Raw genomic sequence first — 27,907 nt, forward strand, 5'->3', positions numbered from 1 at the left:
TGGCTTCCCTTTTCCATCAGGTCATATTAAAATATAGAGAGATATACTGAGATGGCACACAATGAATGCCTCATTTTGATGCATATCAGAGTGATCTGGGGTTTGTCGTGATGTTGCAGCATTTCAGAGAAACCAGATGGAAGGACTGAAGCTTTGAGATGTTTCCACAAATCTGACAGGATGTCTAAAAGTATCACACAGTTTGCTATTTTAAATATTTGCCTGAATAACCTTGTGTATGGAGATAATACATACCCCAAAAGTGTCTGCTGTACAAATAACTGTAGCAACATTGAAAGCTATTTGTTCATAACTTCATTCTGTGATATATAACAGGCTAAACCATCAATTCCACATTTAGAAACTGAGGAAGCATAAAAGTCTACATTTTAAAGGTCAGAGTCAACTCCTCTCTGTGATTGGGCTAACTTCCATCACTTGTTAAATGAGGGGTTAAGGCACCTGTGGCTGATTACCTTCTGATGTGAGGGGGAAGAGTTAAGTAAGGGTCATTAGGCACCTGAGCCTTATAAGGAAGCTAAGGGAACTTAGTAGGGGTGAGGCTGCAATGGAGGCAGGACTCTTCTGTGGATGCAACTTCTCAGAGAGTTGGCTAGCTCAAGAGGGTCAGAAGAGTATAGGTGCTGCTGTACCCCCGGCCTGAAGTGGTTTGCATCATGTAGAGGGTTTACAGTTTGGTTCAATAGCTCTCAGCACCCCCACTATATAAATTGTTCCAGCACTCCTGCAGAAGAATCAGAGGATGTAGGAAGAAACTAGAGCCCTGAGATCCAAAGGGAAACTGTTAAATACAAACTGTGGGGAAGCAGTACAAGGGGGTTTAGGGATAGGAGGTGAACCAGGGAAACAGCATCATGTCCAAGAAGCAGACCTAGTTACTTAATACAGAGTCCCTGGGCCAGAACCCAAGCAGAGGGTAGGTCTGGTTTCCCTACCAGCCCTGAGGAAGGTGTACAGAAGAAACATTGAACTCTCAGTGGGGTTGAAGACTGACTGACCCCCTCCCCCACAAGAATGGGTTGAGGAATAGCCCAAGGCAGGGGCTAAAGACTCTTTTCTGTTGGGACATTTTGTGAACTTTCAAGTTGGACCTTTTTCTGACCCAGAAGGAGACAGAACTTCACGTGACTTGGCCACAGGGCTGAGCCATTGAAGACCTAGTTAGAAGCAGATGGTTGCAAGGGCCCTTGCAGCATAACACACTGACACAAGAAGGAGCTTCAGGTGGTAAGTAAACAACCTGACACACTGTTAATAAGGGGCTTTTTGTTGACAAAATCCCTGTTATACTGTAAGTAGCTTGTAAATTTGTTATGAATCAGTCGGTGAAATATATTGCATGCTCATGGCTTTTGGGACAAAGGTGAGTTGTTACAATTTCAAGTCAAAATTGAGTTTTAAATAGTAAAGCAGCATTGGAATTAGTCATCCCCTAGTAAACATGCCACTCTGTCTGTTGGTGTCTAAAATGATATTTTCAGGGAGAGCATCTGATATCAATTCTTTCTATTTGTTGCCAATACATAATCCAATGTGAAATTTAATACCTTCATGTAATGAGTGATATGAAAAACACAGTAGCACTCATTGTGCACTCACTGCTGTTAAAGTTTCCTGTGGCTGGTACCTACAACCAAACCTACCTTCTGTCTGTCCTGGCAAACCAAAAAATTAAACCAAAGATCTTCTCATATTTTGGTACAATATTTTGCTATGTCCAGACTCTGATTGCAGTCCAGATCTATTTTTGTTCCCACATCTTATCTCACAGAATGTACTTCTGCTTGTCTCACTTTTGAGTGCAATCAATTCCTTCTGTACCTGAGTAGTGTTCTCCTCTCCCCCATTTCCACCCACTTGGATTCTCTTTCTTTCACTGCTTGATGGACTACCCAATTCTAGTTTTTACTAAATGCTCCCATATGACATCAGCCTGATTTTTGTCCTTATTTACATCAGTGTAACTAAAATAACTTCAATAGTTACTCCTAATTTACCTTGTCTAAATTAGAACAGAATTGGGACCTATCAATGGCCTCCAGCCATGCTATCTTGTGCTGCAGTCCTATGAGAGCTCATAAAGAAGGAATAGGTCAGTCCTTGGCAGTTCCTTGGAAGCCTTCAATCCACATGCTGCAGGAAGTAGTGTTGATGATTTGGTGGTCTTACTGTTGAATCAGTACTAAAATGCCCCCCACCCCAATGTTGTTGTAGTGATCAGTGGGGTGCTCAATGTGTCAGCTTTTTTATAAGCTTAACACTAAAGTCCTGAGTGTCTGTGGCTTTCCAAGTCTGCATAATTTTTTAGCCAAACCAGATGTCCTGGCCCAATCCCAGTTTGGGTAAATACATTCCATCCACCAAAAACTGAAACTTCAATTGGATATAATACCGATTTCTACATCCTTTACTAAACTACTAGCTGAAATCAGGCATAACAGCAGCAGATGCTCCTCAAGATTTCATTTCTAAAGGCCCAAATGGGATGCCATATATGCTGACTTGGGAAACTGGGAAACATTCATCATCCTTTTCTTTAAAAACAAATTGAAATTAATAGTCTTCCTTCTGAGACTTTTCCCCCTGACGCCTCTTTCACCATTCAGCAAATAACCAGACCCTCCTGATAGAGTTTGGATAGTTTCTGTAGTAGATGCCTACTCTTCTGCTCACCGGTGTGCACTTACTTAGATTAAAAAAAAAAAAAACGGGACCCCTTAGATACTTACAATGCCATTCAAAGTCTCCTGCTCATACCTCAGAAAGCAAAGCGACTAAAGGCTGAATATCTGCTTACAGTCACAGTCCATGCTAGAAGGAGGTCTCAAGGAGGGAAAGCCTCTAGGATGAATTCTTGCTGACTCAGCTAAGAATTCTTGCTGGGGGGGGTGGGGATCCCTGGAATGCACACAGAATTGCCACTCTGGAGAGGGTGCAGCATGTGCTCTGACCGGTGGGACACTACATCAACCACCCTCCTTTGAGATGGTTGGAACCACCACCCCTGCTAGCTGTAGTCAAACTGCAGTTCTGATCTACATTATGGAACATATCATAATTTCAGTTCTTAAAGCAGAATACTTTATTGATTTTAAATTAGCAGTTCTGCTTAGAAACTGATGTTTTGAAATAGCCCTGGGTAGAAGCACAGAGAAGATTCTTTGTATTGTCTCCCTCCCCCACTCATGGACACCTGCACAGGTCCAACCACTATATATATTTTATATGCCCATATATATATTAGGGCTCTCAAGCGATTAAAAAAAGTAATCGTGATTAATTGCGTGATTAAACAATAATAGAATACCATTTATGTAAACATTTTGGGATGTTTTCTACCTTTTCAAATATATTGATTTCAGTTACAAAACAGAATACAAAGTGTACAGTGCTCATTTTATATTTTTGATTACAAGTATTTTCACTGTGAAAAAACAAAAATAGTATTTTTCAATTCACTTAATACCAGTATTGTAGTGCAGTCTCTTTATTGTGAAAGTGCAACTTAAATATGTAGAATTATATTTAAAAAACTGCATTCAAAAATAAAACAAGGTAAAATTTTAGAACCTGCAAGTCCACTCAGTCCTACTTTTGTTCAGCCAGTCGCTCACACAAACAAGTTTGTTTACATTTGCAGGAGATAATGCTGCCCGCCTCTTGTTTACAATGTTACCTGAAAGTGAGAACAGGCACTCTCATGGTGCTGTTGTAGCCGGGGTCACAAGATGTTTACATGCCAGATGCACTACAGCAGTGGTTCTCAAACTTTTGTACTGGTGACCCCTTTCACATAGCAAGCCTCTGAGTGCAACCCCCCCACGTACATTAAAACCACCTTTTTTATATATATTTAACACCATTATAAATGCTGGAGGCAATACAGGGCTTGGGGTGGAAGCTGACAGCTCGTGACCCCTCCATATAATAACCTTGTGAGGGGGTCCCGACCCCCAGTTTGAGAACTCCTGCACTAAAGATTCCTATGTCCCTTCATGCTTCAGTTACCATTCCAGGGGACATGCATCCATGCTGATGATGAGTTCTGCTCGATAACAATCAACGTAGTGCGGACTGACACACGCTCATTTTCATTACCTGAGTCAGATGCCACCAGCAGAAGGTTGATTTTCTTTTTTTGGTGGTTTGGGTACTGTCATTTCCGCATCAGAGTGTTGCTTTTTTAAGACTTCTGAAAGCATGCTCCACACCTCATCCTCTCAGATTTTGGAAGGCACTTCAGATTCTTAAACCTTGGGTCAAGTGGTATAGCTATCTTTAGAAATCTCACATTGGTACCTTCTTTGCGTTTTGTCAAATTTGTGGTGAAAGTGTTCTTAAAACGAACAACATGTGCTGGGTTATCATCTGAGACTGTTCTGACATGAAATATATGGCAGAATGTAGGTAAAACACTGCAGGAGACGTACAATTCTTCCCCAAGGAGTTCAGTCACAAATTTAATTAATGCATTGTTTTTTTAATGAGTGTCATCAGCATGGAAGCATGTTCTCTGGAATGGTAGCCAAAGCATGAAGGGGCATATGAATGTTAGCATATCTGGCATGTAAATACCTTGCAATGACAGCTATAAAAGTGCCATGCAAATACCTGTTCTCACTTTCTGCTGACATTGTAAATAAGAAGAGGGCAGCATTGTCTCCTGTAAATGTAAACAAACTTGTTTGTCTGAGCGGTTGGCTGAACAAAAAGTAGGCCTGAGTGGACTTGTGGGCGCTGAAGTTTTACATTTTTGTTTTGTTTTTGAGTGCAGTTATGTAAAAAAAAAATCTACGTTTGTAAATTGCACTTTCAAGACAGAAATTGCACTACAGTCTTGTACGAAGTGAATTGAAAAGTACTATTTCTTTTGTTTATCATTTTTACAGTGTAAATACTTGTAATAAAAATAATATACTTTTATTTCAGTTAAAACACAGAATACAATATATATATGAAAATGTAGAAAAGTCTCCAAAATCTTTAATAAATTTCAATTGTTATACTATTGTTTAACAGCGTGATTAAAACTGCAATTAATCGTGATTAATTTTTTTAACCACAATTATTTTTTTTGTTAATCGTGTGACTTGACTGTGATTAATCAACAGACCTAATATATATATTGCAGTTCACGAGAGTCAATACACTGTTGTTTAGCATGTTCACTGAAATATGAGCGCCATTTTTGTATCACTTGAAGGTTTTCTAAGTAGTTCTGCGGTGCTTGATTGAGGATGCTGATTGAGAAGTAGTCTCTTGATCTCACTTTTCCTTTGGTGGTGGTTGAACACACTGAATGCAAACAGCTTGTCGGACAGGAGCCATGGAGGCTGATAAACGTTAGTTATATAGCTGAGATCAGTGTGATTGGTTACATCCACTACTGGACAAAAAGACTTGATAAATGTTATGTCAGAAGTTATTGAAATCTAGTGCTGTCACTTCACTCATTCTGACTGCTGACTCTCTCATGCCCTCTTATCAGACACAGAGCACAACTTCCGTTTAGAATGGGATACAGGGAAACTATTCCACCAAATAGTAATCGCTATACATCTTAAGAACAGAAGCTAGGAGTTTCAGAGACTCTCACGAGCCCAGCTCCCATAGAGTCAAACTCCCATCATTCAGAGTTAATCAGAAATGGCAGTACAAAGATCCCACTTGTCTAACACCTATGGATCTGCCATTGTATGTGACTGTAGGAGAAACCATTTAGCTGGCCTTGAAGATAGGGATATATATTGCAGTAGTAGTATAGCAAGAAGTTCAGTGACAGATGAAATAGAGGGTGCAAGAAGCTAATTTTGGCATTAGTTTTCTATCTAGAAACCAAACCCACCACCCGATACAGAAGAACCACCACCTGATAAAGGTCCAACATGACTTTTAAGTGTAAGCATATTGGCCAAATCTTATTTCAGGTTTAAAAAAAAACAAGTACAATTTTTTTACCCTCTGATTCCATTAGTTTTCCTCTTCATTCAGTGGCCCAAATTTTGGGGGTGTGTATATATTCCAAATGTATCTGAATTGTATGTATTCAAGAGAAGTAATACGGTTAGATGAATTGAGGGAGGGAGGTATTCAAATTTCTGAATTCCTATTCAAATCTATATTGCCTAGTTTCATTGCCTGACTCAAAATGTATCTGAAATTCAGCTTGGTGCTATTGATTTCCTAACTAGCAGGTGGCTGGCTACCTATACTAGAACATCAACAAAGCCTTGATTGTCACATGAAGAGATCATGCATAACAGAAAGCGCCTATTCAGCTCCCAGCTTGAATCAAAAAGAAACTCCTCTATCAAACTGTCTTAGTTAATTCAATATTTCTCTTAATTTCAAGACAGTGGACAATTGTTTATTGTTAATCTCCTATTGACTCTATAAAGTAAAGATATGCTGTAAACTACAGCTTCCAGAGCCGTTGTTTAGGTTTTCTATTTGTACTTCAGTGTTAGGGTAGACATAGATGACTGCCACAATATATATTAGTTAGAAAGTACTTTTTGATTTATATACTGTAAATCTGTATAAGCCTGAGCAACAGCCCACTGAAGTAGTTACAATTGACTTCATTTGCCTCTGGATCCAGCTATGTCAAAAGCAGAAACAAAGAATTCCCCATAGGGGGCATTAACAAAGATTTTTGACTAGTGTTTAGATCTTAGAAATAACCACATGGAAACCTCTAAAGAGAGTAAGAAAGGAAATATTATGCACCACCAAATTAATAACTGAAATTACATGACATTGGCCTACAATTATGTAAGTTTCTATGGAAACCATGTTTGGTAGGTACCCTATCTGATTTGCTTTCCATACTTTCCGCTTCCTGACTTTACTGCACAGCAGAATACACGTTTCCTGCATTACTCTTTAAATGGCTTGAACTAAAAAGATGTATAAATATGTAAATGTTTAAAATGTAAAATTATACCACATCATACAAAAGAAGCATTCAGAACAAAAGGAATGGCATTACACATATTAAAATCTTGCTAGTCTATCAAATTGAAATGGTACGGGGTTAACACAAGAACTAACCTAGTTTCTGTACTAAATTTACAAGCTGCTACATTGTATAGCTATTGAAGTCATTGAGACTACTGATGTGAGCAAGTTCACATCAAAATTAATAAGTGTTGCACAATCTAGCCCTAAGTTTCTAATACACTAATTATGTGCATGTTCCAGCAATTCCTATTAAGACAAAACTCCCATTGAAATCACTGGGAGTTTTGCCTGCATATAGTCCAGATTGTAAACTCTTTGGGGCAGTGACGGACTTCCTATGTTTTTGTACAGTTTTTAGTACAAGGGGCCCACAATCTTCATTGTGTGTTTGAGTGCTAATTATAATAAAATAAATAGTAGGATCACCCAGTAGTTTTTCAAGGAGAGATCATAGAGAAGTTAATGAAAGAATGTTGGTATTATTTATTGATGAGGTCACAATACAATGGACTATATATCTACTAGAAAAATATATACCCATTCTAGTTGTGAACTGTATTACTGTTTAGCATGATAGTTTATCTGGAAACCTCATATTAGCAGTATACATGTTTATCGCTGAGATATATTAATCTTGCTGAGGTAGACTATGCAATTTAAGTGATTATGAGGAAATGGATGTGCATATTGTGAATGGTTCCATGTTAGAACTGAAAGGGAGTTTACTGTGGAAGTGCATAGTCTGTCAGTACATTTGTTGTTTTTAATTTTTTTCTTTCGTCGTACTAAAAAAATATACGTAAGTAACCTACACTCTATTTTTTTCCCCCTAGGGAATACCAATAGAACTAGTCTGCAGGTTCACTGCAATATATGGTCATGGCTTTATATTTTGTCCTTTTTACTTTTTCTACAAAGCAATTTAAGCAAAGAGATGCAATTTAGGAAATTTCCACATGTTAAATCTTTCATTCACAGGGAATGTATAACTTCAAATTATGCAATGAATTTGGCAAATTGACCTGCAACATTTAATAGCAAAATGAATTGTTATCCGAAAATAAAATACATTTGATGCAATATTGTAAATTAAGACCAGATTACACATGATCTGTTTTTTAAATGTAATTCAAATCTTAAAATATATACAGCCAACAAATGTGAATCTACCACAAACTGGATAACAGCATTAAAGTGCACATTTCCAGGACTTGTGTAAAAGTTTCTGGCTGATAACACTTTCTACTTCCACTTTGTGGGTTTCATCCAGAACCTCAAAATACAAATAAAAACCTGTATCTGGCAGTAAAATGACTGGAAATGTCAGAGCTGGATCATGCCTAACTTTCAAACTGTTCGGCTGTGTTACAACAGTGTTCATTTTAAGTTGCAACATTCTAAAAAATGCAGAATGAGGTGATAGGAGTAGGGGGACTAGAGAAACTAAAGCACAAGGAAAACATCAGGACTCTAATTAAAATAGCTTGCCTCCAGTAAACAGTACTCATTCTTTCAAGCTGTCCTTTCTTAAAGGGCTCTTCATCTAGTGCAGTGGTCCCCAACGTGGTGCCCGTGGGTGCCATGGCTCCCGCCAGGGCATTTATGTGCTCCCGCCTAGTGCCCAGCAGGGGACCTGCCGGGGACAGAGAACTCAGGCTGTGGGCACGGTGTTCTCTGTTTCCGGCAGGTGCGGGGCCCGCCTAGTTTCCAGCAAGGGAGAGAAGCTGCGGCCTCACGCCTGCCAGGGACAGAGAACTCTGGGGCTGCAGGCTGCGGGCACTGGTGTTCTAGGTCCCTGGCAGGTGCGGGGCCGCGGCTTAAGCCGGAGAGAAGCCACATCCCCGCGCCTGCCGGGGACAGGGAACTCTGAGGCTGCAGGCGCTGGTGTTCTCAGTCCCCAGCAGGTGCGGGGCCCACCTAGTGCCCAGCAGAGAAGAGAGTCTGGGGCCCTGCGCCTGCTGGGGACAGAGTATTCTGGGGCTGCGGGCACCTGTGTTCTCTGTCCTCGCGGCTTTTCTCCAGCTTCTCTCTTCTCTCTGGATTCATATGTTATGTAATATGAAATATGGGTGTTTTTCTATTATTTAATGTACAAATACAAAATAAGCCTTGAAAAACTGTTGGCGCCCGCCACGCTCTTCTGAAAACATGAATGTGCTACTGGTCACAAAAAGGTTGGGGACCACTGGTCTAGTGTCTAGATCAGTAACTTGAGTTCAAGAAACTGTGGCACTTTGCAAATTCATAATAATTAAATAGATCATGCTAACACTCAGAAATGCTAGCTAACTCCTGAACTCTTAGTGAGACCTCCATGAAATTACAGTTGACCAGCTGCTTATGTGATCTTGTTATAGTCGAACCTTAAACTTACACAATTGACTGAATTTTGTTCAGACACTATTTCTTTAACAGGGTTCTCTAAGCAGTATGTAGATTCATAACCTGTACTTGATTTCTGCATTGATTAAAGGACCAATTTATTGTCACTGGTCCACTAACAATGTTTAAGCTTAATGACATCTGAACAAATATAGAGATGATAAAATATCTGGGCAAATATCTGACTTCAGGTAGACAGGCTAGATCTTTATCTGGTGTAAACTGGTGAAGATCAATTGACTTCGGTGGAACTATGCTTAAGCCAGGTGAAATTTTCATTATATTAAATTTTGTGTGTCTGCCTATGAAGGACTCCAGAATTGGCACCATATAAGACACTAAAATAGCACATTGATTACAACTAATGAACATGTAAAAATGTACCATTATCAACCTTCCAGGCGTGCTGCAAAAGCTCCTTGTTCTCCCTCAGAAGCGACAGAGGAAGCCCACATCAGAATGCCCCATATCCCAGTGGGTAGGGCACTCATTTGAGAGATGGCACATCCCCTCTACACCTCAGGTGGAGGGCAGAGTTGAACTGATGGACCTCCACATCTTAGGTGAGTTCCATAATCCCTGGGCTAAAAGAGATGATCAGGCTCCTCCTCCCTTTCCCAAAGGGGATAGGCACCTAACTCCAAGAGGGTTTGCAGCTGAGAATACCAAGCAGAGGGAGGAGCTTCCCTGCGGCCTGCACTTAGGCACCAATCTTCTTGAGGGACTGAGGTTCAGAACACACCCCTCCACTGGGCATCTCCCATTGCTTAGCTTAGACAGGGAGCTGCCTAGCATGATAGCTTTTGTGAACCCCATTCTGAGGCACCTATCTCTCCCCATTTATTGTATAGGGAGCATTGCTCCTGAACTCTGGCTTTGTGAATCCTAATAGTTTTTTCTAGGCTTCTAAAAATTAGGCATGGTGATGCTCAGCCTCACCATGCCTAAGTTCCTTTGTAAATCTAGCCCTTAATGTTCAACCCAACAGTCTCTTTGGATGCAAAACTCTCAAAAGAGTAGGTTGCAGGATTGGGCCCTTAACACTGAGTGCACTATGTGACAAAATAGTAATGTCATGGATGAACTAAAGGCCCAGATCCTCAAGGCATGTAGATACTGCACTCCCATTTAAATCAACATCTAAATACCATTAAGAATCTGGGCCTAGATGACTATCCAGAGCCAAAGAGCATGTCTTATCCTATGTCTCATAATTGACCATACTTATCCAAGTTCACACCACATTTGTCTAGATCTTCAGCTGGGGTAAACCTGGGTGTATCTGTCTCCAGTAGAAATATATTGATTTACTCCAGCTAAGAATCTTGCCTAAGGATTTTATTTGCCGTTGTTTGTTTTTTGTTGGACCTCTTTTAAAAGAAAAAAAAACATGTCTGGTGTACTGTATTATGCAGCTCTGTATTTGGAAGCATCCTGATTATCTGACATTAAGGGACTGGGAATCTTATTGACAATGAACTTTGAGTCAGGCCTGCGTTACTGGACCATTTCTATGGCAAACTTTGTGCAAGCTTCTTATAGCCCTAAGCATAAAACATTGACTCCGCTGCTTTGGCAACAGACTGTCAACCTTCTTGTTATATCCTCATAGCTCTTTTTATGATTACTAGTGCTGAAAAACAATGAGAAGTGTTTGATTCAGTGCTGGGGATGGGTGGTGACTCTGACTGTCCACAGAGCTTGTTAAATAAGTCACTTGTGAATATTTCATTTGCTAAATGAGCTCTATCCTTCCATGGGTAAATGATTCACAACAACCTTTGTAAGTACTATAACTTATGCTATATTCTCTCAATCTATCACAGAACATTCCGTCTGATAAGGACACTTGTTTTAGTAAAAATATCTTTTGTTTCACCTAATGCTGTTCTTAGGAAGACAATTCATGTGCCTAAAGAAACTTACTGGAGAATTTGTACTGCCTTAGAAGTAAGAAGATATTCTCTTGAATAAAGAGAAATTCTTTGATGTACTGCCACATATAGAACAAACTACTGGTTAAGCAAATTTGAATTTATCTAGTGTGTATTTGCCAAGCACAAAGAGTTCTACTGAAATTATATTCAGGGTGATCGTTTCACAACAACATACACAAGGTACTAGGCATCTATAGAAATATGTCTCTGACCAAGAAATCTATATTAAGAGAGTAGTCTGAAAAGTAGCTCCCTACAAATGCTATTGTGGGGTTCTATGTCTATTCTTATTGACTCTTAAATCAAATATATCAAAAAGATGACTTTTCTAACTACCTGCTCTGCATGTTCAGTCTGGGATCTGATGCATAACCACAGATATTAACTGATAGTTTTGCTCATGATGAATGAGGTAGAATACAGTTCATATAAATTGTCTATAGTCAGTGGCGTGGGAACACTTTGAATAGTAGGGGTGCTGAAAGCCAGCCCCCTTACCCTTGCCTGTCCCCCCCCCCCCCACACAAGCTGGGACCCCGGGGGCTACTAGCAGTAGTAAAAACTCGATTGTTCCTAAAATCAGCAGATATGACAGATACACAGGTAGCAGACTCTTTTTATATATTTAGTGTTTGATCCTAACTTTGAAGTGTAATTCTACTTTGAAAAAACAACCTTACAGTTGTCATTGTCAGGTTCGGTATTTATTGCCTCTCAAACTTTGATTTCAGATGTTTTTAGGATAGATTGTGCCTTTTGGACACAGTCCAGAGTAGGGATGGTGCAGTGCTGTACCATCCCCATGGGAAGTATTGGGACCTGTGGGACCCCAAAATCCTTGGCATGTAGCGGGAGCAAGCCCACATCTACAGCCTTTAGGGGTGCAGCATGCTCCATTGTGTAGTAGTCCTGCTCCATGCACCAGAGTGGGGAAGGAAGGGCCATGGCCTTACACCTTCACAGCTCCCTTTGAGGCACTATGCACCCATGGGGGACAAGGGAATGAACAATCCCTGCACTTCCCAGAGACGCTGAATCAAATAGTGCCCGGCCTTTAGTGGGCTGTATGCAGTGTGTGGGGGAAGGAGTGGTGTGTGGCAGGGAAGCTCCTCATGCCTCCCCCCTCACACATATTGCACACATGTAAGAGGCAAGAGGTGTGCCTAGCCCCCTATATGTGAAACTAACTGCAAGCCCTGCACACCTCAGACTAGCCAGCTTCACTCTCAGAACCTACCTACTTTACCTCACACAACAAGCTGTAACAAATGCTCTGAAGGAAAATTATATCCTCAGTGATGCTTTGGAAACACTGATTTCAACAGGTTTGCATTGATAAAACTGTTTCGAACTTAGTAAACAGTTCTTCAAAAACTCCAGCTCACTCCTCCTTACATGTGTAGACTCTGCAGAGCTAACAGGAGTAAAACACAGAAAACACTTACTTTTAGAGAATACAGAAATGTATATGATTGTTATAGAGTCATATACTTCAAGGCCAGAAGGGACCATTGTGATCATGTAGTCTGACCTCTTGTTTCCCAACAGACCATAGAATTTCCCCAAAATAATTCCTAGAGTATCTTTTAGGAAAAAACATCCAGTCTTGATTTAAAAATTCTCAGTGATGGAGAATCCATCGTGACCCTTGGTAAATTGTCTCAATAGTTAATTACTCATTGTCATAAATGTACTCTTTATTTCCAGTCTGAATTTATCTAGCTTCAATTTCCAGACATTGGATTGTGTTTCATCTTTCTCTGCTAGACTGAAGAGCCCATTATTAAATATTTGTTCCCCATGTAGATACTTACAGACTGTAATCAAGTCATCCCTTAACCTTCTCTCTCAAAGTAAATAGACTGACCTTTTCAAATCTATCCTATAAGGCATGTTTTCTAATTCTTTAATCATTTTCATGGCTCTTCTCTGAACCCTCTTTACTTTATTAACTGTCGTCTTGAATTGTGGACACCAGAACTGGATGCAATATTCCAGCAGTGGTTGCTCCAGTGCCAGATATAGGTAAAATAACCTCTCTGCTCTTACTTGCGATTCTCCTGTATGCATCCCAGGATCATGTTTGCTCTTTTGGCCGCAGCATCCCACTGGGAGCTCATGTTATGCTGATTATACACCATGACCTCAAAGTCTTTTTCAGGGTCACTGCTTCCCAATATAGATTCCCCCCATACTGTAAGTATGACCTACGTTCTTGGTTCCTAGATGTACATATTTACATTTAGCTGTATTAAAAGACATTGTTTGCTTATTCCCAGTTTATCAAGTGATCCAGATCACTCTGAATCAGTGACTTATCTCTTCATTATTTATCACTCCCCCAATTTTTGTGTCTTATGCAAACTTTATCAGTGATGATTTTATGTTTTATTTCAGATTGTTGATAAAAATGTTAAATAGCATATGACCAAGAACCTATCCCTGTGGGACCTCACTGGAGAAATGCCCACTCAATGAAAATCCCCAATTTACACCTACATTTTGCTACCTATCAGTTAGACAGCTTTTAATCCATATAATGTTTAATTTTAATTGTACATCCTTCCAGTTTTTAAATAAAATGTCTTGTGGTACCAGTCAAATGACTTAAAGAAGTCTAAGTGTATATGTCAATACTATTACCTCTATCAACCAAATTTGTAACTTCATAAAAAAAATCAAGTTAGTTTGACAAAATCTATTTTCCAGACACTCATGCTGATTTGCATTAATTGGATTCTTTTCCTTTAATACTTTTTGTTAGTTGAATCCTGTATCAGCTGTTCTATTATTTTGCCTGGGACTGATTTCAGGTTGACAGGCCTATAAGTACCCAGGACAATCTGTTTACCTTCTTTTAAGAAATTGGCACAATAGTTGCTTTCTTCTAGTCATCTGGAAATTCTTCAGTGCTTATTGAAAATCAATGTTAGTGGTTTGATGAGCTCCTCAACATGCATCCAAGAGTTTTGAAAGAGCTGGCTATTTGGACCTTTTGATTTTAAAAAGGTCTAATTTCAGCCTTCACTTCCCCTCCAAACAAGGTTAGTTTTTTAAACACTATGCTCTTCTTCCTTGATGGTGGGTGTTCAAAGGAACACATCTGTTAAGAACAAAGGGGTTATTTACAGAGTCAGGTCTTTGAATTGATCTGTACTTTGGTTGAAATTCACTTGCGTAAGGGACAAGCATAAGGCTCACTGAAAATCCTAAATGGGAGTTAGGCTGGATTCTGCCTTTCCAGTGAATCAGCCTGATGAGCTGAGCCAGCATGAATGGAAACAATCAGCACCCAGTATAGGTCTGAAGGAAGTTATATCCCTTTGGGAGCAAGGTGTGAGATGGGAAGGAATTGTACTTTTCTGAGCTCCAGTTATGTCTGAAGACTCCCCCTTGAATGGTGCAGTCCTGAGAAGGAACCACTACATGCCTCCCTTAATTCAGGGCTTTAAGCAAAGGTCTAGACCAGGGGTAGGCAACCTATGGCACATGTGCCGAAGGTGGCATGCGAGCTGATTTTCAGTGGCACTCACACTGCCTGGGTCCTGGCCACCAGTCTGGGGGGCTCTGCATTTTAATTTAATTTTAAATGAAGCTTCTTAAACATTTTAAAAACCTTTATTTACTTTACATACAATAGCTTAGTTATATATTATAGACTTATAGAAAGAGACCTTCTAAAAACATTAAAATGTATTACTGGTGCGCGGAACCTTAAATTAGAGTGAATAAATGAAGATGCGGCACAGCACTTCTGAAAGGTTGCAGACCCCTGGTCTAGACATATGTTGGAAAAGTAATAGAGCAAAACATACAATGTCAAGTAAGTAATTAGAATGTGTTGGGCACAATTTCTTGTGTCATTAGGTGGAGGAAGAAACCAAGATGTAGTAATATTTGACTTGATTCTGACTAACAGAGAGGAATTGTTTATGAATCTGAAGGTGGAAGTCAACTTGGGTGAAATAAGAGATTTAATTTTTCTAAGGAAAGGAAAGAACGAGAGCAGCAGAATAAAGACAATGGGCTTAAAAAAAAGTCAGACTTCAGCAAACTCAGAAATAGGTAGGTAGTGCCCTATGGGGGAAAAACATCTAACAGTAAAAAAAAAGTTCAGGAGAGTTGGTAATTTCTCAGACAATATTTAAAGGCACAAAAGCAAACTGATGTGCTGATGTGAAGAAAAGATGGGAAGAAAAGGCGAAAATGGTTGCATAAGGAGCTCTTTAATGACCTGACAATCAAAAAGGAACACTATAAAAGGTTAAAACATGGTCAAATTAATGAGAATGAGTACAAAAGAATAGCTCGGCATGCAGGGATAAAATCAGAAGGCTAAGGTACAAAAAAGGCAGTAAGGAGAGGTTCTATAAACGTATCAGGAACAAAAGAAACATGAAGGAAAGTGTAGGTTCACTACACCTCTACCCCGCTATAACGCGACCCAATATAACACGGGTTCGCATATAGTGCAGTAGCAGCGGGGCTCCGGCGGTGCTTTAAAGGATCCAGGGCTCTGGCTGCTGCGGGGAGCCTCGGGCCCTTTAAATCACCGCCGGAGCCCTGCCACCGCTACCCCAGGGCTGCGGCAGCGGGGCTCTGCCGGTGATTTAAAGGGCCTGGGGCTTCCCATGGCCAGAGCCTCGGGCTCTTTAAATCACCGCAGCAGCCCTGCCACCGCTACCCCGATAGGTGTTTCACCTATAACGCGGTAGGGATGTTTGGCTCCCCGCGACTGCGTTATATAGGGGAAACAAAAGAAAAAATAAGGCAATAACAGATTAAAGAATATTTAGATGAATTATATGTATTCTAGTAATCAGGGCCTGATGAAATTCACCCTAGGCTTAAGGAACTAATTGAAATCTAAGAATCTTGAAACCATTTGAGTTATCTTTGAGAATTTATGGAAGATTAGTAAGATCCTAGAGGGCTAAGAAGAGCAAACATTCTGAGAAACAAAGGACTCGGGAATTAGATCAGTCAATCTAACTTAAAAATGTTCCAGTATCCTTCCAGGTATTGATTAAAAATCAGTGTGTAAACACCTAGAGGATAATAGGGTTATAATAGTCAACATGGGGGGGTGGGAGGAGATGAGGAATATGTTTATAACATTTGCAGATGATGCCACATAGGGTGAAGTTGCAAGCACTTTGGAAGACAGGATTAGAATTCAAAATGACCTTGATAAATTGGAGAAATGGTCTGAAATCAGCAACATGAAGCTCCATAAAGACAAGTGCAAAGCACTATAGTTTGGAGGGAAAATCAAATGCACAACAAAATGGGGAATAAAGGGTTAGACAGTAGTACTGGGACCACAAATGGCATATGAACCAAAAGTATGATGCAGTTTTGAAAAAGGCTGATGTCAGTCTGGGGTGTGTTAACAGGAGTGCCATATGCAAGATGCAGGAGGTAATTGTTCTTCTCTACTCAGCACTGGTGAGGCCTTGCCTGGAGTACTACGTCCAGGTGTTGGTGCCACATTCAAAGAAAAACATGGAGAAATGAGAGTTTAGCAGAGAGCAACAATAAATGATAAGTGTTTGGAAAACATAAGCTATGAGGAAGCTAAAAAAACTGGGCATGTTTAGTGTTGAGGAAAGAAGATGGGGTGGGACCTGACAAGTCCTCAAATATATTAAGAGCTTTTATAAAGAAGATGGTGACCAGTTGTTCTACATGTCTCCTAAAGGTAGGCCAAAGAATAATTGGTTTAATCTGCAGGAAAGGAGATGTATTTTAGATATTGGGGGAGGGGGAAACCTTTCTAACTGTAAGGCTACTTAAGTACTGGAATAGATTACCAAAACAGATTGTGGAATCCCAGTCATTAGGTTTTTAAGAACAGGTTAGACAAATATCTGTCAGGGATGATCTAGGTTTACATAGTCTTGCCTCACTGCAGGGGGCTGAACTTGGAAGACCTCTTGAGGTCCCTTCCAGCCCTACACATGGGTGCTGGGGGTGGGGGGACGGGGGACAGGGACTACCACACCCCCTGGCTTGAAGTGGCTTCCATCATATACAGGGCTTACAGTTTGATTCAATGGCTCTCAGCACCCCACCATGAAAATTTTCCATCCCCTCGGCCCTTCATTCCTATGATTCTATGAATGTAACCCATAAATGTATTGAGCATAAAATATGGTTTCAACTCACACTTTTCACAACCAGTAAATTAATATATCAATACTTATAAATCAGTTTATAAGCAAAAGTTTGACTTCCCAGAAATTGTATTCCCAGATATCAGGGTATCAACTGAAGCTATTTTGTTATTTCATCTTCAGAGTAAAGTAAGAAAAAACCTCAAACCATATTTACCATAATTACTATATCTTGTTCAGATTTATTTATCCTCATGCATCTTCTAAATAAGCATGGCGTCTAATTCACTGCATTGTAAAGACAAGTGGACCGGCTTTCAGAAGTGCTGAACATCCACAATTCGCACTGAAGTAAATGGGAACTAAAAGTGTTTAGTACCTATGAATCTGCAGGTACGAAGGGCTGTATTGTAATTAACCCTGTAACTCGTTTAAGGGGGAGCTATTTGGTTCATTCTTCCTGTTCCATCCAAGGGAGTGGTGGGGAGTAATCTGTGCCTGCAGAAGGGTTCTGTGTTGGCTCTGGTATATGGCCCAGTACATTTGGGGACAGAGCCGCTTTTGCCACTGCCAGTTTCTGTGTGGGATGTGAAATGGCAGCCTGGTGGCAGCTTCTCTTTTCTGCTTTTGCACACTCTACAACAAAGGGTTTGGCTCACAATGGGGCATTTTTCTCTCTGTTGCTTTGCAGCTGGGCCTGTGTTTGAGCCATAAATAAGGGCAGCTACTAAAAGGCAATGGCTCTAATTCACCAAGGATATAACGTAACTGAAGACCTTACTCCAGAGATGAGTTTGGCATGCTGTCCATGGTGTGTTTGAATATTTCAGTAGTCATTACAATGCTGCTCTACACTGTAAATTCATATATGAATGGCTACCCTAAAATAAATACATCTAAATACTGTATGTTCAAATAAATAATATAAACAATTTCCTGGTCAACACAAGACTCATCTTAGGCAAATGATGTCAACAAATACAAGTCACTGCCAAAGTGCTTCATTTAGCAATTGTTATTGGGTGTTTTTCATTTTTATTTACCTTCTTTTTCTGTCTAGCAGGGTCAACACTAGGTCAGCATATAATGAGTCTATATCTGCAACTGTTGAAACCAGACACAATTACTGTAGGTCAGCTTGCCATTTTCTACGTTTTACTGTCGCTACCAAAATACCTGGACCCGAACACAATGTTCCATTTCAAATGGAGCTCATATATTTGTTCAACCAGGGACACTGCAAGTTCTCGGAAAACTGCTTTATCTCCAGAAAGAGCTTGCTTCCCTGTGAAGTGGATGCATACTTTGAATTTTGTCTAGCGCTTGAGTGAAATGTTGGACAGTAACAAATATTGAAGCACAGCTTGCTCCAGAGTCTTTTATATTGTACTTTAACTGTGGCTGAAGATGCAATATTGGCTGTCCCGGTATTACAGTGACAGCATTATGTATAGGCCCTACCAAATTCACGGTCCATTCTGGTCAATTTCACGGCCAGAGGGTTTTTAAATTGGTCAATTTCATTATTTCAGATGTTTATATTTGAAATTTCACAGTATTGTAATGGAGGGAGGGGGGAGGTTTGACCTAAAATGGGATGGTGGGGGTTGTAAAGTTGTTGCGGGGGGGAGTGTCCCAGATTGTCACCCTCACTTCTGTGCTGCCTAGGCAGCAGCCTCTGAGCTTCCTGCAGTTAGAGGCGATTCTGGGAGGTGGAGGTGGGTAGGATCTCCCCCATGCTACTAGGAGTGCCCCAGCCCACTAGGAGTGCCCCAGCCCAGGGGCTGCTAGTCCAGTCCAGTGACAGGTTAAGGCAGGGGCCCCTGGCCAATCTTGGGGCCCACTTGAAAAATGGGTGCCCCAGCCCCAGAAGAAGCTATCGGGTGGAAGAACGGTGGGGGGTTCCCTTAGCTCTGGCTGGAGCGGAGGGAGGCCCCAAGACCAGTCTGCCCCAGCTGCAGCCACTGGGAGCAGAAGCCAGGAGCTCGGCGCCCAGAGCTGCAGCAGGAACTGCAGGGGGTGGGGCGAGAGGGGACGGAGGCCCACAGCCAGGGGCAGCTCCAGGCCCCAGCACGCCAAGCGTGTGCTTGGGGCAGCAAGCCGCGGGGGGCACTCTGCCGGCGCCGCGAGGGTGGCAGGCAGGCTGCCTCTGGTGGCTTGCCTGCGGAGGGTCCGCTGGTCCCGCGGCTTCGGAGGTCCGCCGGAGGCAGCCTGCCTGCTGTGCTTGGGGCGGCAAAATCCCTAGAGCTGCCCCTGCCCACAGCCCAGCTCCCGGACTGCCCGTGCTGCCTCTGGAGGTGGATCTGATCTCCCCACTGAGAACAGTCATGCAGGGGAAGGACAAGTCCTATCCCTCCCCAGTGTGGCTGGACTAGCGGTTAGGACTCAGAGCCCCAGACTCCCAGCAGCTGAGGAGATCAGATTTCATGGGGGAGGGCTGATTTTTGGTAGGGCCCTAATTTTGTATGGTCTGGGTCAAATGGTGCAGTCCTTACTCAGCCAAAAAATCCCACATGAGTTGAATGGGAAATTTTGGCTTGAACAAGAATTCTGGCTGGAAAAGGATTGCAGGATCTGGCCTCATGCAACTATGTGGCTGTAAGTGAAGGGAGTAAAAATAGAAATATCCCTTGAGCCACTAGAGAGCACAAATTCTTCTGATTAAAGAACAGACATTAATGGCAGAACTAAACGAGGCCATGTGTTACTCTATCCTGACCAAAGGGTGAAAGTCATATAGCAATGGCTAGCAGAAGAATTAGGTTGGAGAAATAAAGCAGGAGAAAATCAAATCAGTGTCTCCAGAATGACAGACTGAGCTTTATCAATGCAGTGACACCACAGGCACTCTGGTGAGCTCAGTAAATAATGATAGAACTATAGTTGCTCTGCACAGGGTCCCTATTCACTGCCCCTTCTCTACCACCTCCTAACAACCTGAGAAATAAGGGTTTGACAGGGAGCTCTGCTGTTGGAAAGGAGGCAGTATACTTAGGTAGGCCATAGGTGTGTAGTTCTACCTTACTGCAGGTGCTATTCCAACCCATGAGCTGAACTGTTATCAGTTTCTCTGCACCCCCTTTGATGGGAGTATTGAGCCGTTGGAGTTGCCAAAGCATTGATACTGTGGACCCTTCCCTGACCTGTCTCACCAGTCTAATGAGGGCTAGAATGGAGAGCATCTTAACAGAGCACAGGGACACAGAAGCCCCACTAGGTGCCACTCCCGCCACAATCTTTTCCCTTTTATAGCCCCACAGTAGGGCTCAAGTTGTTTGGGGAGCTGTGCAGGGGCCCCAATGTACTTGAGTAACTTTCTCCCTGAGATCAGAAGTAGTGCTCTATATTTTTTCTACTGATGTTTTTACACAAGTCTAATTTTCATAAGACTTAGAATAACTCTAGCCGCCTTTTCACCCAACCCCACTACATCAACACTGCCTTGGAGCCACCTGTTAATTAAAACCTCACATGGGAACAACATTATCTCTTAACAAACAATACTCCACTAGATCTATTTTAGTACTATGTGCTTAAATTAGAAAATGTAATACATAGTAATAAACATCTGCTACTTACCAGGTGAAGATAAGACACAGCAATGTGGATATTAAAATAAGAACTTGGTTAAACATTGCAGACTGTGTACGTTGAATGGCTCTATGGAGATCATTCTATATTAATAGAAAAAGCAGGTTGGTTATGTTTTTTTCAATAATGCATCTGCTGATCCTATACAATAGTTCCATGATATTTTGATAAGATACAATGGCCCAACTGCATTTAAAATTTGCTGAGCACAGTGGGTGGTGCAAAGGAGTCACTTGTTCCTTGATTTCCATGACTGCATCTTTGACTATCCTGGCATAGTTTAGAGCATCCTGGAGTTTGTGCTAAATTTAATCAGCTGGCCCAAATAGTTCTGTATGCCAGTCAGTAGTAACTGGAGCATAGCAGCTCTTTAGACCTCTGGTGCAGAGACCACATGTGAGTGGCATAAGAGTTAGCCATGCTGGGAACTTTCCTTGTTGGAAGTCAGTGATGTGCCAGTTTCCACCAACTGAGGAAACTATTGGAAAATATTTCCAAATTTGATATGAAATGGTGATACAGCAAAATGTAGAAGCATTTCCATGATTGAATAGTGAAAGTGATTAATCCCATGATAAATTTGTCCAGTGCAGTTCCCTGACCAGAAAGCAACAGCCTTGCTGAAGATAGCAGACTCAGAAATGGATATTTTTTTAAAAAGTTATTCTCGCCTCACTATTTTTGGTCATACTTACAATCATGTTCTCCAAAGCATGTTTGGCAAGCCAGCAATTTAAAAATACTGGAATAAATAGGTTTCTTAGTGCAGGCCAGAAAATCTGAGGAAGGGGAAATAAACACAAATACATTTTAACAGCTTTTCTGTCCAAGAAACTACATCCAATACAGTGTTTATGAAATTGTGTACTCCTGATGTAAAAAACTGGTAACTATATTACTCCTTTCTGTATAATATATATGATACCCAAAGGCATATGAAGAAGCCATCCCCTCCAGCACAACTACCCAAAGGTAGTTTATGATGTAGAACACATTTTACCATGAAAGTTTTCTCTGCTTTTACATCTAACTGATTTATCTTGCTCATTGCACTGTTGGCTGGGTGACTTTATTTATTTATTTATTTATTTATTTTCAAGATGAAAAATGTAGTTTGCTAAATTAGCCTCTTCAATAGGGCCAGCTTATCACTCACACAGGTCAATAGAGACTTCCATTCGCTTCAGTGTATGTTGGAGCAGACCCATAATCCCACCCAGGAATGGACACTGACACTTAATTCAGATACTTACTGTAATGATAAAGGGAACAGCGTTGATTATTTCCAGGAGGAAGGGTATTCGCAAAACTTGTTCCCAGATGTTTCCCTTTTTAAAAAACAAAAACATACCAAACTTCAGAAATAGACTTTCACTGAGTTGCACTGTAGAGACCGTTCATCCCAAACAATGGAGATAAATGCAACAATCTGAAAAGACCAAGTGCCTAATCCTGTGGTCCTCACGTAGGCAAGACTCCCATTGATGTCACTGGGAGTCTTGCCTGAGAGAGGATTGCAGGATTTGGCACTAATGTTCCTATTGGTGGGTGGGTGGGTGGGTGGGAGGCTAACAATAGATTAGGTAAATGAGAGAACACAACATCTTTCTGTTTATTTATCTGGGAAGTTAAAATAAGGGCCAGCAGCAGAGGAAAATTCCATGAGAATTCCCTCACAGAGCTATCTCCAGATCACACTGTCAGGAGTCTGCTATCCCTGTGGAATAGGCAGTGATATTTGGCCCAGTGATTCTTTCAGTATTGAAACTGCTGAACTGTGGATTAAACACTGGGCCAAAGGGAGCAAGAAAGTGTGTGAATAATTCTGTGATCTAGTGATTTGAGTTCTCACCTGGGAGGCAGGAGACCCAGGATCCAGACCTCCTGCTCCAATGACTTTTTAAAAATGTATCTACAGTGGAACAGCTTCAACAGGAGATACTAAGGGAGCTCTGAATAAGAATATCTCATACCTCTTCCCCACCCCCTGTTTTGAGTAAGCGCACCTAGAGGTGCCAAATCTAGCAGGCAAGGTCTGAACCTGTTCACCAGATTGGGCCCTGCAGCTGAGTTTGACAGAGGAATAGCTATCTTCCCCCTGTTTGTGCCTTGCTCTAGGGCTTGGGTGTCTGGACACCTAGCATGGGGCTGCGTTGCAAATGTTCAGATGCAGAAGCAAAGGTGCCTTAGGGAACTTTTATGCCAAAAAAAAAATAGGTGCAGGGTGATTTTAAGCACCTTCAAGGTTTGGGGGTTGCTGAGCAGTATTTTGTGAATCCCAGTGGATTCTGGGATTTAGGCACCCAAGTCCTCCTGTGAATCCAGCTCCCAGTGACTCTTCACAAAGTTCATGACGCTCATACTAGTTAATGTAATACTGCAGCATTTACATTGTGGAATAGATTATGTCAATATTACAAGAATTTGAAATGCAGTAGGATAAATTAAAAAATGTAGACATAAATGATCTGACATTTATATCAACAAATTAATTAATCCTCACTATATCATCTGACTCAGTCACTGAATGCTAAATACAAGCTTTGTTGTGCAAAAAGGAAATCCTCTATTCCCCCCCCCACTCACACACACACCTTCATCTCCAGAAGCCACTGCTGCTATAGTGCCAGAAGAATTTTATTTTGACAGATGAATGAGACTATAGTTGGATAGTTTTAAATGTTCTGCGTGGTAACTGTACACAGAAGTGATGGGAGGAAGAGGATTAAAGGCTGTGGTTGTATTTAACTATGGGCACAATAAAAAAAATAAATTAAATTTGAATTTCAAATTTCTAATTCATTATAAACTCACCCACCATGTGTTCCTACTGAACAAATATCTTTGCTTATTTTACTTTCTAGGGGATTTTTCTTTATGCTTCCTAACAAAGGATGATCAGCTGCTACAGATTTCATTGTATTGGTAGTGTCCATCACAAGAGAGAAAAAAGGACACAAATGTAGCAAACACAAAGGAAGTTATTTATTTGGGATTCTGGACATGCAGATCCTGCTGCTACCTGGTTCTCAATCTTGCAGATTGTTGGAACAAAGCTTGTATTCTATCATACAGAATCTGTATTGCGTCTGGCAGATAGTGTTAAGGGGAGTTGATACTTAGAATCATAGAATATTAAGGTTGGAAGAGACCTCAAGAGGTCATCTAGTCCAACCCCCTGCTCAAAGCAGGACCAATCCCCAACTAAATCATCCCAGCCAGGGCTTTGTCAAGCCAGGCCTCAAAAACCTCTAAGGATGGAGAATCCACCACCTCCCTTGGTAACCCATTCCAGTGCTTCACCACCCTCCTAGTGAAATAGTGTTTCCTAATATCCAACCTAGACCCTCCACCACTGCAATTTGAGACTCTTGCTTCTTGTTCTGTCATCTACCACCACTGAGAACAGCCTAGCTCCATCCTCTTTGGAACCCCGCTTCAGGTAGTTGAAGGCTGCTATTAAATCTCCCCTCACTCTTTTCTTCTGCAGACTAAATAACCCCAGTTCCCTCAGCATCTCCTCATAAGTCATGTGTCACAGCCCCTTAATCATTTTAGTTGCTCTCCGCTGGATTCTCTCCAATTTGTCCACATCCCTTTTGTAGTGGGGGGACCAAAACTGGACACAATACTCTAGGTGTGGCCTTACCAGTGCTGAATAGAGGGGAATAATCACTTCCCTTGATCTGCTGGCAGTGCTCCTACTTATACAGCCCAAAATGCCATTAGCCTTCTCGGCAACAAGGGCACGCTGGTGATTCATATACAGCTTCTTGTCCACTGTAATCCCAAGGTCCTTTTCTGCAGAACTGTTGCTTAGCCAGTCAGTATCCAGCAGTTCATGGGATTCTTCCTTCCTAAGGGCAGGACTCTGCACTTGTCCTTGTTGAGCCTCATCAAATTTCTTTTGGCCCAATCCTCCAATTTGTCTAGGTCACTCTGGACACTATCCCTATCTTCCAGTGTATCTACCCCTCCCCCCCAGCTTAGTGTCATCTGCGAACTTGCTCAGGGTGCAATTAATCCCATCATCCAGATCATTAATAAAAATGAACATAACCAACCTCAGTACCAACCCCTGGGGGACTCTGCTTGATACCGGCTGCCAGCTAGACATTGAGCTGTTGATCGCTACCCATTGAGCCCGACAATCTAGCCAGCTTTCTATCCACCTTATACTTGTATTATTGTGAGAGACCTGTAAAGTTAACAGGTCAAGTAGGATGGTTAGCCTCCATGCAGATCTCTGATATAAAAATAATCACTTCAGGAAATATACAACTTCTCATTATCAGATCCTATGGGACTGATTCTCCACTAACCTGTACATGTGGAACTCATTGCCAGAGGATGTTGTGAGGGCCAGAACTATTACTGGTTCAAAAAAGAATTCGATAAGTTCATAGAGGATAGATCCATTAATAGCTATTAGCCAAGATGGTCAGGGATGCAACCCCATGCTCTGTGTGCCCCTAAGCCTCTGACTGCCAAAAGCTGGGAGTAGACAACAGGATGGATCAATTGATGATTGCCCTGGTCTGTTCATTTCCTCTGAAGCATCTGGCATTGGCTGTTGGAAGAAAGGATACTGGGCCAATTGAATTGTTGGTCTGACTCAATATGGCCATTCTTACATATAATAATTTACTATATGTGGATATAAGTGGATATAAATTGCTACCAGAACAGGATGGCAGAGTTTTATACTCACTTTCCAGAGAGATAAAGAACTACTTTAGGGAACTGATTCACCATTACTTTTGTGTACTCATTTAAACTGGTGCAAAGTGGGTGTAGGGATAAAATGCTAGATAAAATAGTTATGTTTATATAAAATTTGCACAGGTGTAAACTATGCAAGTTCAAGGGCCTAGAAAATCTGGCCCAATAACTTTAGAATGAAAAGTGGCATTGCTTTATAAACAGCATGTTGGTACCAGTTGTTTTTCACTGTGCTATTTTTTCCACCAAGAGACTTATATTTGTAATGGACAACACCTAATCTATATAAACAGTATTAGCTGCTTTTTATCAGGTATAATATAGTGGCCAGTTTTAAGCTTATTAAAATGTTACAGTCTGAAAAAACATTTCTGCCAATCATAACTTGAGAAGTATAATAAAGAATTACTATGTGACTCTGATGGATTGACTAGTTATTAAATACCATTGACTCATAGGCTAAAAGCATAAAATGTTCTCATTTCACAAAATGAGATATTTAAACTTTTAAAATAAAGCCTTTTCTTATTTTATTTTGTGAAATATATTTTACTGTTTTATCCAAACAGCTCAAAATGCAGACTTCTTACAATTCACAATAGAACATAATAAAAATTAAAGAGCAAATTATGTGAAGAAATTCTAACCAAAACATTAGAAAAATATAACTAAAGAGAACTTGACATTTTAAGGAAAAAACAAAGACAAATGTATAATATTTTGTACTTGCATTCATCAGCAGATCTCAAAGCATTTTTCAAAGTTCCCTAGTTTAGAGTTGGAATAGCTGAGGTGCAGAGGGATATGGTCCCATATTTTCAAAACTGCCCTATATTTGTGTGTGCCTTGATTCCTGAGTGCCCAATTTCAGATGACTGAACCTTGATTTTTTTAAAGTTTTCCAGAGATATTGTGCAGCAACAACTTGTGCTGATGTCAGAGAGAGTTGTGGGTACTCCACATATTGAAAAATAAGACCACAGAGACACAACTATCTCCCTCCCCCCGCCCCCAAAAAAGCCACCTTACAGCCTTTCATCCCAAAGGCTCCCTAAGCACTTTGGATGTACATAAAACATAGAATCGTAGGACTGGAAAGGACGTAGAGGTCCTCTAATCTAGTATCCTGCACTCGTGGTAGGACTAAATATTATCTAGATCATCCCTGACCGTGTTTGTCTAACCTGCTTTTAAAAATTTCCAATGATGGAGATTCCACAACCTCCCTGGGCAACTTATTCCATTACTTAAGCACCCTGACAATTAGGAAGTTTTTCCTAATGTTCAACTTAAACTGCTGCAATTTAAGTCCTTTGCTTCTTGTCCTATCCTCAGAGGCTATGGAGAATAACTTTTCTCCCTCCTCCTTATAATAAAGTTTATCACTGCACCCACTAATGAAATGCAGCCACAGCTGGAATGAAATTTTTTTGTTTGGTTGGTTTGTTTTTACTGTTAACTGCAAGCCTGTCTAATGGCTTAGGGCAGGAAATAAAGAAGAATGCACTATCCAAATGGAAGGATATGAACATTTAAATTAGCAGAGTGCAATTGTCCATATTAGAATGCAACACCTAACACTCGCATTCTTCTGAAAAGTGCTGTTTGATTTGCAATGAAGTAAAAGCAATCAAGGCCATGGTTTTCATTTTCAACAACATAGTGCTCCTTTCCAGCAACACAGTGCTTCCTAATGCCACTCCAGCATCAGAGGGAATTGCTGAATCAACACCATTTCCTGAATGACCTTGGCACCTGTTGGGAGATGTAGATAGCGCATCTTCAGAAAAAAAGATGACATGAATTTGTCCCCAGACTGTTGCCCTATCAATTGGCAAATCTATATTCTAGTCATTACAAATCTATACAATGCTACTTGTTGGATCCTCAGCTGGTGTAAATTGAACTAGCTTCACTAAATTTGACAGAGGGGGGCCGACTTACATTAGCTGAGCATCTGGATGCCTATTTCTTCCTTCACCTTTTTGGTACCATGATACTTATAGCTCAGTCCTCTTCAGCTTTTCTTAAGTAAATATCGGGCTGATTAAAATCCCACTGAAGTCAATGAAAAGACTACCATTGACTTCATGGGCTTTGATTCAGGTCCATTGTAACCTTCATAAATCATGAATGAGTCATGCACTTCAGTGTAATTATAAGTAACATTTTTCT

General features: G+C 40.9%; 1 protein-coding gene across 4 annotated transcripts in view; it reads right to left on the minus strand.

Annotated features, from left to right (window-relative positions):
* The window catches only part of KCNT2 (potassium sodium-activated channel subfamily T member 2), a 292,883-nt gene that overhangs the window by 166,296 nt on the left and 98,680 nt on the right, over positions 1-27,907 (minus strand). For all 4 annotated transcript variants that reach the window (XM_039485106.1, XM_039485104.1, XM_039485103.1 and 1 more), the window contains 3 exons: positions 22,264-22,338; positions 21,706-21,789; positions 20,999-21,093 (listed from right to left, as the gene is read on the minus strand). In XM_039485106.1, coding sequence (XP_039341040.1) covers positions 20,999-21,093; positions 21,706-21,789; positions 22,264-22,338 — 254 coding nt within the window. The remainder of the gene's footprint in view (positions 1-20,998; positions 21,094-21,705; positions 21,790-22,263; positions 22,339-27,907) is intronic.

The sequence above is a fragment of the Mauremys reevesii genome, linkage group 8, assembly GCF_016161935.1.
Source record: "Mauremys reevesii isolate NIE-2019 linkage group 8, ASM1616193v1, whole genome shotgun sequence".
NCBI lineage: Eukaryota > Metazoa > Chordata > Testudines > Geoemydidae > Mauremys > Mauremys reevesii.